This window comes from Nycticebus coucang, chromosome 11 (assembly GCF_027406575.1).
Source record: "Nycticebus coucang isolate mNycCou1 chromosome 11, mNycCou1.pri, whole genome shotgun sequence".
Taxonomy (NCBI): Eukaryota; Metazoa; Chordata; class Mammalia; order Primates; family Lorisidae; genus Nycticebus; species Nycticebus coucang.
In genome coordinates, this window is record NC_069790.1 from 84,105,634 (window position 1) to 84,120,738 (window position 15,105).

Below are 15,105 nucleotides of genomic sequence, written 5' to 3' on the forward strand. Positions count from 1 at the left end.
TGGTTTTTTGAAAAAATAAATAAAATAGATAAACCATTGGCCAGACTAACAAGGAATAGAAAAGTAAAATCTCTAGTAACCTCAATCAGAAATGATAAAGGGGAAATAACAACTGATCCCACAGAGATACAAGAGATCATCTCTGAATACTACCAGAAACTCTATGCCCAGAAATTTGACAATGTGAAAGAAATGGATCAATATTTGGAATCACACCCTCTCCCTAGACTCAGCCAGGAAGAAATAGAGCTCCTGAACAGACCAATTTCAAGCACTGAGATCAAAGAAACAATAAAAAATCTTCCAACCAAAAAATGCCCTGGTCCAGATGGCTTCACTCCAGAATTCTATCAAACCTTCAAGGAAGAGCTTATTCCTGTACTGCAGAAATTATTCCAAAAAATTGAGGAAGAAGGAATCTTCCCCAACACATTCTATGAAGCAAACATCACCCTGATACCAAAACCAGGAAAAGACCCAAACAAAAAGGAGAATTTCAGACCAATCTCACTCATGAACATAGACGCAAAAATTCTCAACAAAATCCTAGCCAATAGATTACAGCTTATCATCAAAAAAGTCATTCATCATGATCAAGTAGGCTTCATCCCAGGGATGCAAGGCTGGTTTAACATACGCAAGTCTATAAACGTTATCCACCATATTAACAGAGGCAAAAATAAAGATCACATGATCCTCTCAATAGATGCAGAAAAAGCATTTGATAAAATCCAGCATCCTTTTCTAATTAGAACTCTGAAGAGTATAGGCATAGGTGGCACATTTCTAAAACTGATTGAAGCTATCTATGACAAACCCACAGCCAATATTTTACTGAATGGAGTAAAACTGAAAGCTTTTCCTCTTAGAACTGGAACCAGACAAGGTTGTCCTCTGTCACCTTTACTATTCAACATAGTGCTGGAAGTTCTAGCCAATACAATTAGGCAAGACAAGGAAATAAAGGGAATCCAAATGGGAGCAGAGGAGGTCAAACTCTCCCTCTTTGCTGACGACATGATCTTATACTTAGAGAACCCCAAAGACTCAACCACAAGACTCCTAGAAGTCATCAAAAAATACAGTAATGTTTCAGGATATAAAATCAATGTCCACAAGTCAGTAGCCTTTGTGTACACCAATAACAGTCAAGATGAGAAGCTAATTAAGGACACAACTCCCTTCACCATAGTCTCAAAGAAAATCAAATACCTAGGAATATACCTAACGAAGGAGGTGAAGGACCTGTATAAAGAAAACTATGAAATCCTCAGAAAGGAAATAGCAGAGGATATTAACAAATGGAAGAACATACCATGCTCATGGATGGGAAGAATCAACATTGTTAAAATGTCCATACTTCCCAAAGCAATCTACCTATTCAATGCCATTCCTATCAAAATACCAATATCATACTTTCAAGATTTGGAAAAAATGATTCTGCGTTTTGTATGGAACTGGAAAAAACCCCGTATAGCTAAGGCAGTTCTCTGTAATAAAAATAAAGCTGGGGGCATCAGCATACCAGATTTTAGTCTGTACTACAAAGCCATAGTGCTCAAGACAGCATGGTACTGGCACAAAAACAGAGACATAGACACTTGGAATCGAATGGAAAACCAAGAAATGAAACTAACATCTTACAACCACCTAATCTTTGATAAACCAAACAAGAACATACCCTGGGGGAAAGACTCCCTATTCAATAAATGGTGTTGGGAGAACTGGATGTCTACATGTAAAAGACTGAAACTGGACCCACACCTTTCCCCACTCACAAAAATTGATTCAAGATGGATAAAGGACTTAAACTTAAGGCATGAAACAATAAAAACCCTCCAAGAAAGCATAGGAAAAACACTGGAAGATATTGGCCTGGGGAAAGACTTCATGAAGAAGACTGCCACGGCAATTGCAACAACAACAAAAATAAACAAATGGGACTTCATTAAACTGAAAAGCTTCTGTACAGCTAAGGAGACAATAACCAAAGCAAAGAGACAACCTACACAATGGGAAAGGATATTTGCATATTTTCAATCAGACAAAAGCTTGATAACTAGGATCTATAGAGAACTCAAATTAATCCACATGAAAAAAGCCAACAATCCCTTATATCAATGGGCAAGAGACATGAATAGAACTTTCTCTAAAGACGACAGACGAATGGCTAACAAACACATGAAAAAATGTTCATCATCTCTATATATTAGAGAAATGCAGATCAAAACAACCCTGAGATATCATCTAACCCCAGTGAGAATGGCCCACATCACAAAATCTCAAAACTGCAGATGCTGGCGTGGATGTGGAGAGAAGGGAACACTTTTACACTGCTGGTGGGACTGCAAACTAGTACAACCTTTCTGGAAGGAAGTATGGAGAATCCTCAAAGCACTCAAGCTAGACCTCCCATTTGATCCTGCAATCCCATTACTGGGCATCTACCCAGAAGGAAAGAAATCCTTTTATCATAAGGACACTTGTACTAGACTGTTTATTGCAGCTCAATTTACAGTCGCCAAAATGTGGAAACAGCCTAAATGCCCACCAACCCAGGAATGGATTAACAAGCTGTGGTATATGTATACCATGGAATACTATTCAGCCATTAAAAAAAATGGAGACTTTACATCCTTCGTATTAACCTGGATGGACGTGGAAGATATTATTCTTAGTAAAGCATCACAAGAATGGAGAAGCATGAATCCTATGTACTCAATTTTGATATGAGGACAATTAATGACAATTATGGTTATGGGGGGGGAAACAGAAAGAGGGAAGGAGGGAGGTGGGTGGGGCCTTGGTGTGTGTCACACTTTATAGGGGCAAGACATGATTGCAAGAGGGACTTTACCTAACAATTGCAATCAGTGTAACCTGGCTTATTGTACCCTCAATGAATCCCCAACAATAAAAAAAAAAAATAAATAAATAAATAAAAACACAAGTAGGATATGTGAGTAATGCTTTAGGGGTCCTCTTCTGCAGGACACCTGCCCTCTGTAACTCAGTTAGGTGATTCTCCTCTTCCCCCTTCTCCCATCAGCTCTGTACAGTCTCTATCTCTTTATCTTTTTAATTTATTTACACCTTAAAACAAATTGTGAGCACTTTAACTTTGTTGGTAAGAACCATGTCATGCAACATTAAACAAGACCAGTCCAGGAGACATTCGTTTGGTTTTTGTTGAGTAAATGAATGCTGCTCTCTTGCATCCCTTCCCTAATTCTTAAGCCATGGTCAGCTGCATACTGTAGACTGATTCAATTAATTAATTAATCAATCAAGAACACTTTAAAAAATGAGATAAGAATAAGAAATAAACTTGAACAAGAGAACTAATATTAACCTAATTTCAGACTATGGAGTAGCCATTCCCTTCTTTCCTTCCTCCCTGTCTCTCCCTCTCTGCCCCCTGAAAATAATAAAAGCTTTACTCTAGTTTCTTTACTCTAGTTTTCTGGTTACTAACTACTCAACAACCTGTATAAATGACAGGTCCAAACTTCTACCTTGGCAGACTAAAGAAGGCTCTTGATGCAACTGGCTGCAGATTCATTCCCCGAAGCCTTACACGCTTAGACCTTACACACTTCACCTCGAAGGATACCATAGGTGATGTTTAAAAAAGGAATAGTAGACAGGAAAAATATTTACCAACATATGTCTAGTAATTGAGCATTCATCTCTTTGTTCACAGAACAAATTGTGATACATAATTATATAATAGCAAAAGATAAACATAAATCAACATAGAAAATTGCTACCAGGGCCACCTAGAACATGCTGTATCAACCCAATGTGACAGCCATCTTCTTTGTACGTGACAAATAATCAGAAACAGGAAAGAGTTTGCAGGTGCGACAGGAAGCAGCTTAAAAGACAGGCCTAGCGTCATCTGTAGCCTCAGTGTACACCATTCACTTCCCTTACTTTGACGACTCTCAGCCAGAGGTCACAATTGGGCCTTAGAACCTTACCCCGGCATGATGCAGCCTTTCCCCTTGCAAGTACCCCGGGAATTGCTGCCACTGGCTAATGTCCAAGAAGAAGACTTGAATAGCTGCCCTGACGAATGGGTTTCAGGCAAGCAAATGGGGAGTTTGAGCTGTTTTGCAGTATTCCCTGCCTCTGGGCTACAAAAGATATTTAAAATGATAATAGAGTATCTTACTCTCTGACACTATGTATTTTTTTTTTGTTTTTTTTTTCTCCAAGATCCCTTTAATATAAAAGGTGAGAAATATCTATCTAAAGAATTGGTTTCAGCTTTTTTTTTTTTTTTGTCTTTCCCAGACAGTAAGGATTGTATCCTAGAGCCGCTTTCCCTGCCAGAAAGTCCAGGTGGCACCACCACTTTAGAAGGTTCTCCATCTGTGCCTTGTATTTTCTGTGAAGAACATTTTCCTGTGGCTGAACAAGACAAACTTCTAAAGCACATGATTATTGAGCATAAGTTTGTCATAGCTGATGTCAAGTTGGTTGCTGATTTCCAAAGGTAAGTTTTATTTTTGTCCATGAAAGAATTAAGTTTATTATTTACTAGCAGAATAGCATAACCTATATATAAAATTCCTTTACAAAAATGAAAATTTATGTTCGTTTTCAAGTTGCTCCTTAGACTTTTTACACTTGATCTTAGCCAAAAGGCCGAGAAGCGATGCTCCTTAGACTTTTTTTAAAAATCTGGACTCTTTTTCCTCTGGTGTATAAGTTGTATTTGAGAATTTTGCATACTAATTTATTTGCTATAAGTTCTCAAAATAGACCAACTTCCCAAAGAGTAGATATTATTCTCTTTGTTATATCACGGATTCCAGGAGATTGTTCATGGAATTGTTCAGATTAGTGTTCTTTTCATGTTTTAGGCCATAGGCAATTCTGTAACTGAGTGAATCCTTCCAGAAAGCCTGGAATAGACTTGGTAGGAAGCCACCCAAAAGGCAGTGTTTGTGAACAGGGACCCTTTGAGCCTTCCAAGCTAAAAGGATATTGCCCAAACAAATCTCAGTTTAAGTGCTGTGAGGAAGTTGAAAACCAGAAAAAAACTGAATGATTCAACAAGCCAGAAGTGTATCAGAATAGATGCTATTGAGGTCACACTGAGGCACTCAGGGGAAGAGGACCAGGAAGATGGAAAAGCAGATAGAGATAGATACTTAAGAAACTATCGACATTGAGCATGTGCAAAATATTCTATTTGTTTGAGACCTGTTAGTGAGCTAGACTGTAACATAGGTGCACCTGACTTGGAATGATCCATACCGGCAAACTAGTAATGGAAGCAGTTATGCCTTTTTCCCAATTTATAATTTCTAGAAGCAGTGGTTCAGGAGAAATACCTTCCTTTACCCAGCTGTAATGAAGCAGTTATGTTCATGTCATGATTATTAGACTCGGAAGCATTTTCAACAGAGGCAGCATCTTTTTGCACTGGCCTGTGCAGTTACTGAAAGCATCCAATTCAATGTATTTGGTAAGGTCCATTTTGAAGTATTCTGTCTGGATTTTCCTACAAAACCAGAGAGTGGCCCAGACATTGTATTATCTCCACATCTAAACTCTAGCACTCAGACCATATAAATCCTTCCTAGCAAGCAACTTCTTTCTTATAATGGGTCTTGTGAAGCAGCACACTGTATCATTAAGAGTTGACACTGAAACCAGACAAGTGCAGGCTTTGAGACTTCCTACCCTTTTAACTTTCGCAGTAAGCTGTCTTACTACTATAAACATTGGTTTTCTTATCTACAAAATGGGGTAACAGCAGCCCTGTTGAACATTATATAAAACAGGGTATGTATACCACCTGCTAATAAATGGTAGCCAAGATTTTATTTGTATTTTTATCACCAAAGGTATGTATTTGAAAATCTTAGTTTTCTACAACTATAGATTGGGCTTTTAATAGACACTTATGCTGGTCTAAAAACCTAATTATCATTTCTAAAATTTAACTTTTGAGAGAATTTTATTTAGGATTCTGAATAATCTAAACTTGTAGAAAGAAAATTTCTTTTTAATTTGATACAGCCAGCATATCCAGAGGGTAATACCAGCTATTCTGTGCACCTAATCTCTACCCTTCATGTCCTGCCCAAACGCCTGCCACCTACTGTGTGCCTTCTGTGTATGGCCCCTCTGTCCACTCACTGTTGCTACTTGGGGTAGTTTTGGTGTTGCCTGATACAGGAACAGAGATAGAACCACCAGGAGAGTTACCATTTTTAGAGATGGAGGTCTTGCTCTGGCTCAGGTTGGTCTCAAACTCCTGAGCTCACGCGATCCACCCACCTCAGCCACCTAGTCTTTCTTTTTAATTAAAGCATTCATTTTATTGCATATCTGCATTTAGAGCATGATTGATCCCAACATTTAATTACTGATTCCTAAACTCTGCCACCTAGCAAATAAGTTAATTTTCCTACCCATATATGAATGAGATTAATGTCAGTGCTAAAAACAGAATGACTGATTAATACAAATATAGGTAATTGTCATACAAAAGCACAAAGGAGAGTATAGACTCTGATTCAGACATTCCTCACAGATTTTAGGAGCAGAAAGAAAAATCTTAACATTATCAATCAATTTTACTTTCAAAAGAGAGTAAAAGATCTGATTATATACAGCTGCGTTTCATATATGAGAAAGTTCCCAGAATACTGTGCACATTCCCACATACTTTAATTGAAAAAAATAACAATGAATGAAAACAAGAAGCATAGACTGTCTCCTCAGAACATATGTAAGGAATTAGTTTATTCTACCAGTTGGTGACACATATTATTCATGTAACTCTCCAGGTGGTTCTATCTCTGTTCCTGTACTAGGCAACACCAAAACTACCCCAAGTAGCAACAGTGAGTGGACAGAGGGGCCATACACAGAAGGCACACAGTAGGTGGCAGGCATTTGGGCAGGACATGAAGGGTAGAGATTAGGCGCACAGAATAGCTGGTATTACCCTCTGGATATGCTAGCTGTATCAAATTAAGAACAAATTTTCTTTCTACAAGTTTAGATTATTCAGAATCCTAAATAAGCTGACATAACTCCCAAGTAGCTGGGACTACAGGTGCCCACCACCACCACCACCACCACAACAACAACAAAATAGCCAGACGTTGTGGTGGGCACCTGTAGTCCCAGCTACTTGGGAGGCTGAGGTAAAAGGATTGCTTGAGGCCAAAGTTTGAGGTTGCTGTGAGTTATGACACCACAGCATTCTACTGAAGGTGACAAAATGAGACTCTGTCTCAAATAAAATTAAAGTAAAATAAAATAAGATAAAAAGAAAAAGACATTTGATGTAAGCACCTTTTAAAGTATGTATACATGTGTAAAATATATACAAATGCATATTTACAAGTGTAAAATACATATGTTGACGTGTATTTTAAGTTTGGAATTCTATTGTCAACTATCTTCCAAGTATTGAGTGTAATCAGAGTTAAGTTGGACTCTTCCCGACATTATGTGACTTCCTTCAAAAAGGAAGTTACAAGGAGTGGGGAGGAAGGAAGAGTGAGAGGTTCAGTGCCATTAAGTTCCCCTCGGAACTTCCTAGAGAGGAATCGTTGCTTCTGAGTATAGTCAGTAATAAGGATGATAAATAATACAGAAGAGATATGCTTACCTTGTGATTTATAAGAAATAAGCTATGAGTTTTCATATTAAATATATTTGATTTTTTTATTAGAAACAACAGCAAAGCTTCCTGGTACAAAGTAAAACAAAAACAATAAAAATCTGTCCTTTGAGCACATTTAATATAGTTATTAATTCTGAGCTATGCCTTTCTGTACTAGCCAGAGTGGGTCCATACAGCATTGTTCTGGATTCCCATCATAACTTAAATAGAAATCTTCACAATATCCAGAGCCCTTGATGTCCTGCCAGTGAAAGAGGAGGATGTCCCCTAAGTCCTTGCAGCAGAAACCCACTTAGATGGCACCAACCATGACTTCCAGATGGAACAGTACATCTACAAAAGGAAAAGGGATTGCATCTATGTTACAAATCTGAAAAGGACCTGGGAGAAGCTTTTGCTGGCAACGTGAAAACCCCGCTGATGTCAGTGTCCTGTCCTGCAGGAATGTTGGTCAGCGAGCTGTGCTGAAGTTTGCTGTAGCCACTGGGGCCGCTCCTACTCCTGGTCACATCACTCCCAGAACTTTCACTAACCAGATCCAGGCAGCCTTCGGGAAGGCACGTTTAAGGTGATTACTGAGACTGACCACCAGCCTCTGACAGAGGCATCCTGAGGCGTCTCGTGTTATCCTACCATTGCTCTGTGAAACACAGATTCTCCTCTGCATTATGTGGGCCTTGCATCCCAGGCAACGACAGTGAGCTCAGTGGGCTTAAGGTGGTAGATGCTGGCCTGGGAAGTTCTGCCCACTTATGGCACCGTGTCCCATGAACATCCTCTGGAGGTCATGCTTCATCTCTGCTTCCGCAGAGATCCTGAAGACTGGAAAGGAAGAGCAGGCTGCCACTGAAGAGGCTGTGACCAAGGAGGAGTCTTGGGGGATGGACTGCTCCAGCCCTTAGTGCCCTGCTACTCACTTAGCCTGAGGCTACAGACTGGGGTGAAGCTACAGGTGCCCTCTGTGCCTGTTCAGCAGCTCCCCACTGAAGACTGGAGCTCAGCCCAGCACAGAAGATGGTGTGCAGCTTCCACTGCTCGGGCCACTTAATGGGTAGGAACAACTGCTGAGCAGTCTTAAGGTGATTGCACAGGCTCTTAAACAAGATGGAAATAAGGTTGGCAGAAAACAAACATCAATTGTTTCTTTTAAAAAAAAAAAAAACTAAGCTATTTCCAAGCTTTATTTAGTAGGTAAAATTGCTCCAGAAGATAAATGTTAACTTCTGATTCTTGCACCTTTGCATACTAAATTCCACTGACTCGGTGCCACTTAATTAACAACCACACCTCAAACCTTTCTGCGTGTGTCAGTGAGCGCACCAGTGCCAGGAGAGGGCTGAGCAGGTAAGCTATCGCAAGAAGGATTTTTTGTGAGACAGTTTTGTGATACATGATTTAATATTCCTTTGGAAGAAAAAAGTATTTGCTGATGACCTAGTAATTATGGCTTTTTAATAAAGTATGAAATGCTTTGAACTGTCATCCAAATCGAGTTTGTACCACATGTTACATATTTCTTGGTGGCCTTTATATATTGAAAGCTGCAATTGTAGCTTTGAATAAACTAGAAAAGTGGGGGGAAATGCACAGGAGAAGTACTAAATGATCCCTTAGCTTTGAAAAAATATGTTCTAGTGGGTGGGAAAAAATGCCACAAGAAGCATTTCTTGAAGAAGATCTGCTATCTTTAAGCCGTCTCTCAATTGAGTACAATTTATCTGAATGTCTTTGCCAACCACAAGGCAATGTATACATTGGTATCTCTTAGTTCCAATTGTAAACTAAAAAGCACTTTTATGTGTTTAATAACTAGAATATTTCTTAACTCAAATTTAGACTCAGGTCAAATGTTTCATTGCAGTTGAAGTCTGTTTATATAGTCAACCACAGTAAGCTGTGAGTAATTTTATATTTTTAAGTTGTATGGTAGGCTATATTTTGCTTTTGTAACAGATGATTTTTTTCATTTATTTTGTTGTCACCCAGCCTTTGGTCAGGAGGAACACTCAAATGACAACTTAGTTCCTATTGGACCAACATACTGTCTGCTCTATTGCCCTTCTCTTGAAAGCCACCCCCCAACACCATCAGGGAGATGACATCTTAAAAAGAGCATTTCACACATCCAAGACTGCTTGTTAATGGATCAATAAAGTGTCTTATAACCTAGGCAAAGACTCCCAGACCATGAGTGCGCAGCAATGCCTCCTCTTTCTCTATCCCATGACACACTCTTCCCAACTATTGAGGACAACTGAGATTCCGCCAGACACAATCTCCCCATGCTTTCAAGTCAGTTGATGTTGGTGATTGCTTCCCTCGTGCCTGTCACCTTTCAAATAGAAAATAGGTATGTGATGTGATTCTCCAAAGACCAAGGAGACAACACCCAAATACGGAAGGCCTTGGAGAATGAGACCCACTGACAACTGGAATCAGGTGATCGTTACCTCTATAGTGGAAGCTCTTTGCACTTTGTGCTTGCCTAGTTAAGCAGTTCCAAATCAACAACCTGAACAGATGGTATCAACTTTCAATCCTTAAGTAGGAAATTGGAAGCAGTTCAGACTGAGGGCTACTGTTAGGTAGTATGCTTCCAAGAAGCGAAGACATTCCCTCTCCCTTCAGACTTCATTTCTATAGTTCTGTTTCTGCCTTATCAAAAGGCATTCTAGGTGACCCTCCTTGGTCTCTGAGGAAAGAAATGCTGTAAGCCTTCATTACAACTATCATTCTGGGGCTTTTTCCTGTCCCTCCTTCCCTTTTCTGCATTTCTTGTACAGATGGGTACCACATGACACTAGAGACTGTTGTGGAAGACTGAGTTTGGCTTTGAAACTGGAGGGCTCAGATACCAATTCCAACATTCTAATTGTGTGACCTTGTGGCATGTAAGTGCTCATTAAGTGCTAGCTGCTAATAATTGTCATTTTTATCATTCTGCTCTTCTAACATTTTAGGAACCTATAGTGCCCTGTGACACTATTCATATAGTTATTTTGACTTTTTCATGAAATGTTTGATGAAATGTTATTTTTGCTATTGTATTAAGGACCATTATTTCTCTGGGATAGACACTAATGCTTTACTATTTTATTTAGTCTTATCTAAATATGTTACTTTTTCTGATGGTGATAACTATCAGTTATTAATTACCCAGTATTTTGCATAATCCTGTGCTTTACATGCATTATCCTTTCTAATTATCAATTCATTTTACGAATGAGCAAACTTGCGTTTCAGAGAGTAACATAACTTTAAATTAAAGTGCATATCTCTGAGTGCAAAGTCCCTGCTCCTCTATTCACCATCGTCTTGGGTGGTAGTTAACATCTCAACTATGACCACTGTCTTGATTTTAAAAGCAAAACTGCTTTTAGCATAAAATTTGTGTAGGAAAGAGAGGAACAGTATTGGCCCATGCAAAGGTTAGTCTGGTTACTAGGTTCCAGACTATTACTTCATCACCTGCTTCACATAATTTCACACAAACACTTTTCTATGTCTGTGAACATTCCAAAGGTAAGCAGCCTGTGTATTCAAGGAGTTATCACTGCATTGTAATGGACTATAGATGCAGAATGGAGCTAATTCTACAGAGGGCTAATTACTGTTCTCGGTTTTGAGAAGATATCACCCAAGTAGTTCTCAGTGGAGTAGCACCTGGAACTGACAAAACCCCTCCTTGGTATATTCCCCAGAGAGAACCTGGCCTTCTTGTCTTTTAAAGTCAGTAGCTCAGAACTGCTCCTAACTTCCCACCTAAGAAGTAAGTTGACACAAGCTATTTGGGGCTGCTGATTTGGAACTGCTTAACTAGGCAAGCAAGAAGTGCAAAGAAATTCTACTACAGAGGTAACAATCACCTGATTCCATTAGTTAATGGGTCTCAGTCTCTGAGGCCGTCCATGTGTGGGAACTGTCTCCTTGATCTTTGAAGAGAAGAATCACATGATATGCTTATTTTATATCGAGTTTCCAGGTGATAAGCACAAGAGAAACCATTACTAACATGAGTTGACTTAAAATCGTGGAGGAGATTATGCCTACAGGAACCTCAGTTGCCCTCCTCCCATCGGTTATCTGATTATCCTGTCTGTGAATTTGATTCATCGTGAAAAAAGATACCTGTGCATTTCCATGTACAGGAACATCTGACTTCTATTCCTGGTGTCACTAGCACAGGTTCTACATGTCTTTATCCCTGCCAATGCTTTGTAGTAGAAGAAGGGCTGATGGGAGAATAAGAAAAAGACTGGAATGTCATTTTTTATTTTCTTAAGCCTTCTCTTTCTCCCTTTTTCCTCTCTTCAGCAATAAGTAGGGAATGGAAAAGTGGAGAATAAGGGTAGCTGTGTGGGATACTGGGGAGAACAAGGTGCTGAAAATGGCCCAGAATGACCAAAGAAATAATGTTTCAGCCTTCCATAGATACTTTTTCTTTTTTTATTTGCCATGACGGATCCAATATGCATTTGCCTTCTGTTTATGAGACTTCTAATATGGAAGCCAGCTAGAGAGTAATGGTACATTATTTACATATTTGTAGTTGGAGGCTAACAAGGAGCTTAAGATTATCATTTTCAGAACCCTTAGAACAAAATCTAGCACTGTTATATAAGGACAGAGTTCTTCTGTTCTTACTCACCAAGGTTGACAATATAGTTGTACATGAGAAGAAAGAATTAAAATGTGTGGTTCTATTTTTATACATTATTCACTGACTGCCTTTTCTTATTATTTTATATTCACTCAGAATTGTCATCCATTTATTTTTATATTTTATATCAGCTTATGTCCTGGTTCTTTCTCTAAAACCTCTGAGCCCAGCAAGGATTTGTTTTTTCTTTTTTTTTTTTTTTTCCCATTCTTTTTTTTTTTTTTTGGTTTTTGGCCAGGGCTAGGTTTGAACCTGCCACCTCTGGCATATGGGACTGGCGCCCTACTCCTTGAGCCACAGGCGCCGCCCAGGATTTGTTTTTTCTAATACAACAAATATTCTTTCTGTAGAGCCCCATAAGATTGAAAAATTAATGTTAAGAAAAATTATGTTAAGGAGAAAGGAAGCAAAAATAAAAAGACAAAATATTGGGAGTTGAGGGCTACTTGGAGAACTTTATAGGAATCTTTAAATGCTCTTCTATTATCTTTAAAACATTTATTGTGGACATGTTATATCTAAAACACAGCCCTGGTATTATATCAAATTATTTAAAATGTCCAAATTCCTATTCTTTCCATACACTTCATATATTTCAAGTGCCATCTTTTTCACAGGCCTAAGGTTTTTTGGGTATAAGTTACTTGTTTTATCCATCAGTTGTGTAGCCTGATAAATTGTCAGCCAGAAAGTCAACCTTTCCATTTCGTTTCTCCTCATGAAGAAGATCACACTCTCTTCTTCATACCATTTAATAAATGGGATTGCAATTACCAGTATGAATCTTGTTGGAAAAATAGAAAGGTGAACAGCTCATTCAATTCTGTCATCCTACTCCCTCTTTTCATCAGACATGTAGCTCTGGGTGTTATGCTTTTTTTTTTTTTCCCAGCCAGTGTGCTGCTTCTTCTAACTCGACTCATTAGATACAAGAATTATGAGTTCAGCTATTTTTCCAGTGTCTGAAGTTGCCTCATTCTAGACAGAGTGTGAACATACATGGAATTTCTCCATCTTGTTCTATAGATATTGAAGTTAGACTGATTTCTCATTGCATTATTCTTCTGAGCTCTGTTCTTTTGGTATATAAGATAACCACTTACCCATCTCTTTATTGGACAATGCGTCATAGCCTATTTAATCATTGTTGCATTTAAAAGAAATATAAACTTAGATGTTATTTCAGAAAACTTCATTATCAGATAAATATTCATTTTAACTCTTCTATCTGTCTTTGTTGAGGTTGGAGATAATAAAGTTTAGTCAATTTCATGCCTTTACGTGGAAATTTTTTATTAAATGTTTATTTCGTATTTCTGCAGTGCTCTACTTACTGCCTTTATCTTCAGAAATTTTTTAGCATTTTTCAGTTAACATTTGATTTGTTCTTTGGGATAATTGAATATTCTTATAAAATTCTGTCATTCAAAAGAAAGTTGTGTATTCAGTCTTCTCACCATCCTCTCTCTCTTTTTTTTTTATTATCGTTCTAAGGTACATTTTATATTGGAAGAAAAGGTTCACTGAACAGCCCATCACAGATTTCTGTAGTGTGATAAGAATCAATTCCACAGCTCCATTTGGTAAGTATACATTTTGGCTACTATCTTTTCCTTACAATCCAAAAATTTATAGGAATAATCTTACTGTCTTAAAGCTTACTCTCACTTTCATGAGAGCTAAAATTAAATTGCTGTGTTTATCTTGCCTAACTTGAATAAACTAAAACAACCCTACACCAGGAGGAATCAAAGAAATAAATACTCTTTGGGGAAAAAAATGATAAGCGTCTTTTTTCTCACTTATTTTTCTGATCTCTCAACAGAAGAACAAGAAAATTATTTTTTGTTATGTGATGTTTTACCAGAAGATAGAATTCTTAGAGAGGAACTTCAGAAACAGAGACTGGTAAGAATTGTTTTAAAGGGTGAACAGTGTGTTGGAAATACACACAAAGCCCTTTTTTTTTTACTTCAGAATACTACAGGGATATACATGTGAAAATCATTTTGTTATTGGGGTGACTTTTTGTTATAGAAACTTTCAAATGTTCACAAAAGAGTAGATGATACATAAAAATCTTAAAACAGAAAAAAACATATACCCTTGACTGAAAATTAAAGCATTCATGTTAAAAATGCAGAGAGAATTTTTGGCTTTGTTTTGCTTCCTGGATTATCTCTAAAATAACAACAGAGCTTACACGTTTTAGTATAATTTTAGCTGCCTGACACATGCTAGAGTTCAGTAGTCGTGGAAAAATGCCCTCAGCTAAAATTGAGTTGCATTGATTAACCTTTTTTTCTCCTTTTCACTGGAATATGCCATGTACTAACATTTCCTTTATTCTCCTTTATGAATTAAGCATATGCTTTGATCAACATGGTAGTCTTTCTCATGTTTAGCCTTAACTATAAGCAAGCTGATTCAAAAACCTCAGCAGTTTTTGTCTTTAAAAAGGATAGCAGCACAAAAATTTTCCTTTTCATTAGTAAATCAGAAATTAATTTTAAGTTATTAATGTTTTTTAAAAGTACACAATTTCTTATTATTTGTGATTTAATCTCAATTATTACTTGAGGTCCACTTTTTCTTCTTTTAATGGTTTCTTTTAAGTTTTCCATGTATTTTTGGATTTGGCTAAATATATTATGAGAAAGAGATATGATTTAAATATTTGTACTATATCCTCAGGAGATCTAGGAGGAAAGTAAATTCTGTGTACCATACTCATATAATTTAGAGAATCCCTGGAAGCACCTTTGATTCTATGGACATCCCAAATGAT

At 37.8% G+C, this 15,105-nt stretch overlaps 1 protein-coding gene across 2 annotated transcripts in view; it reads left to right on the forward strand.

Moving 5' to 3' along the window:
• Window positions 1-15,105, forward strand: part of ZNF277 (zinc finger protein 277) — a 108,579-nt gene that overhangs the window by 53,692 nt on the left and 39,782 nt on the right. For both annotated transcript variants that reach the window (XM_053609570.1, XM_053609571.1), the window contains exons 2-4: window positions 4,300-4,501; window positions 13,812-13,900; window positions 14,143-14,225. In XM_053609570.1, coding sequence (XP_053465545.1) covers window positions 4,300-4,501; window positions 13,812-13,900; window positions 14,143-14,225 — 374 coding nt within the window. The remainder of the gene's footprint in view (window positions 1-4,299; window positions 4,502-13,811; window positions 13,901-14,142; window positions 14,226-15,105) is intronic.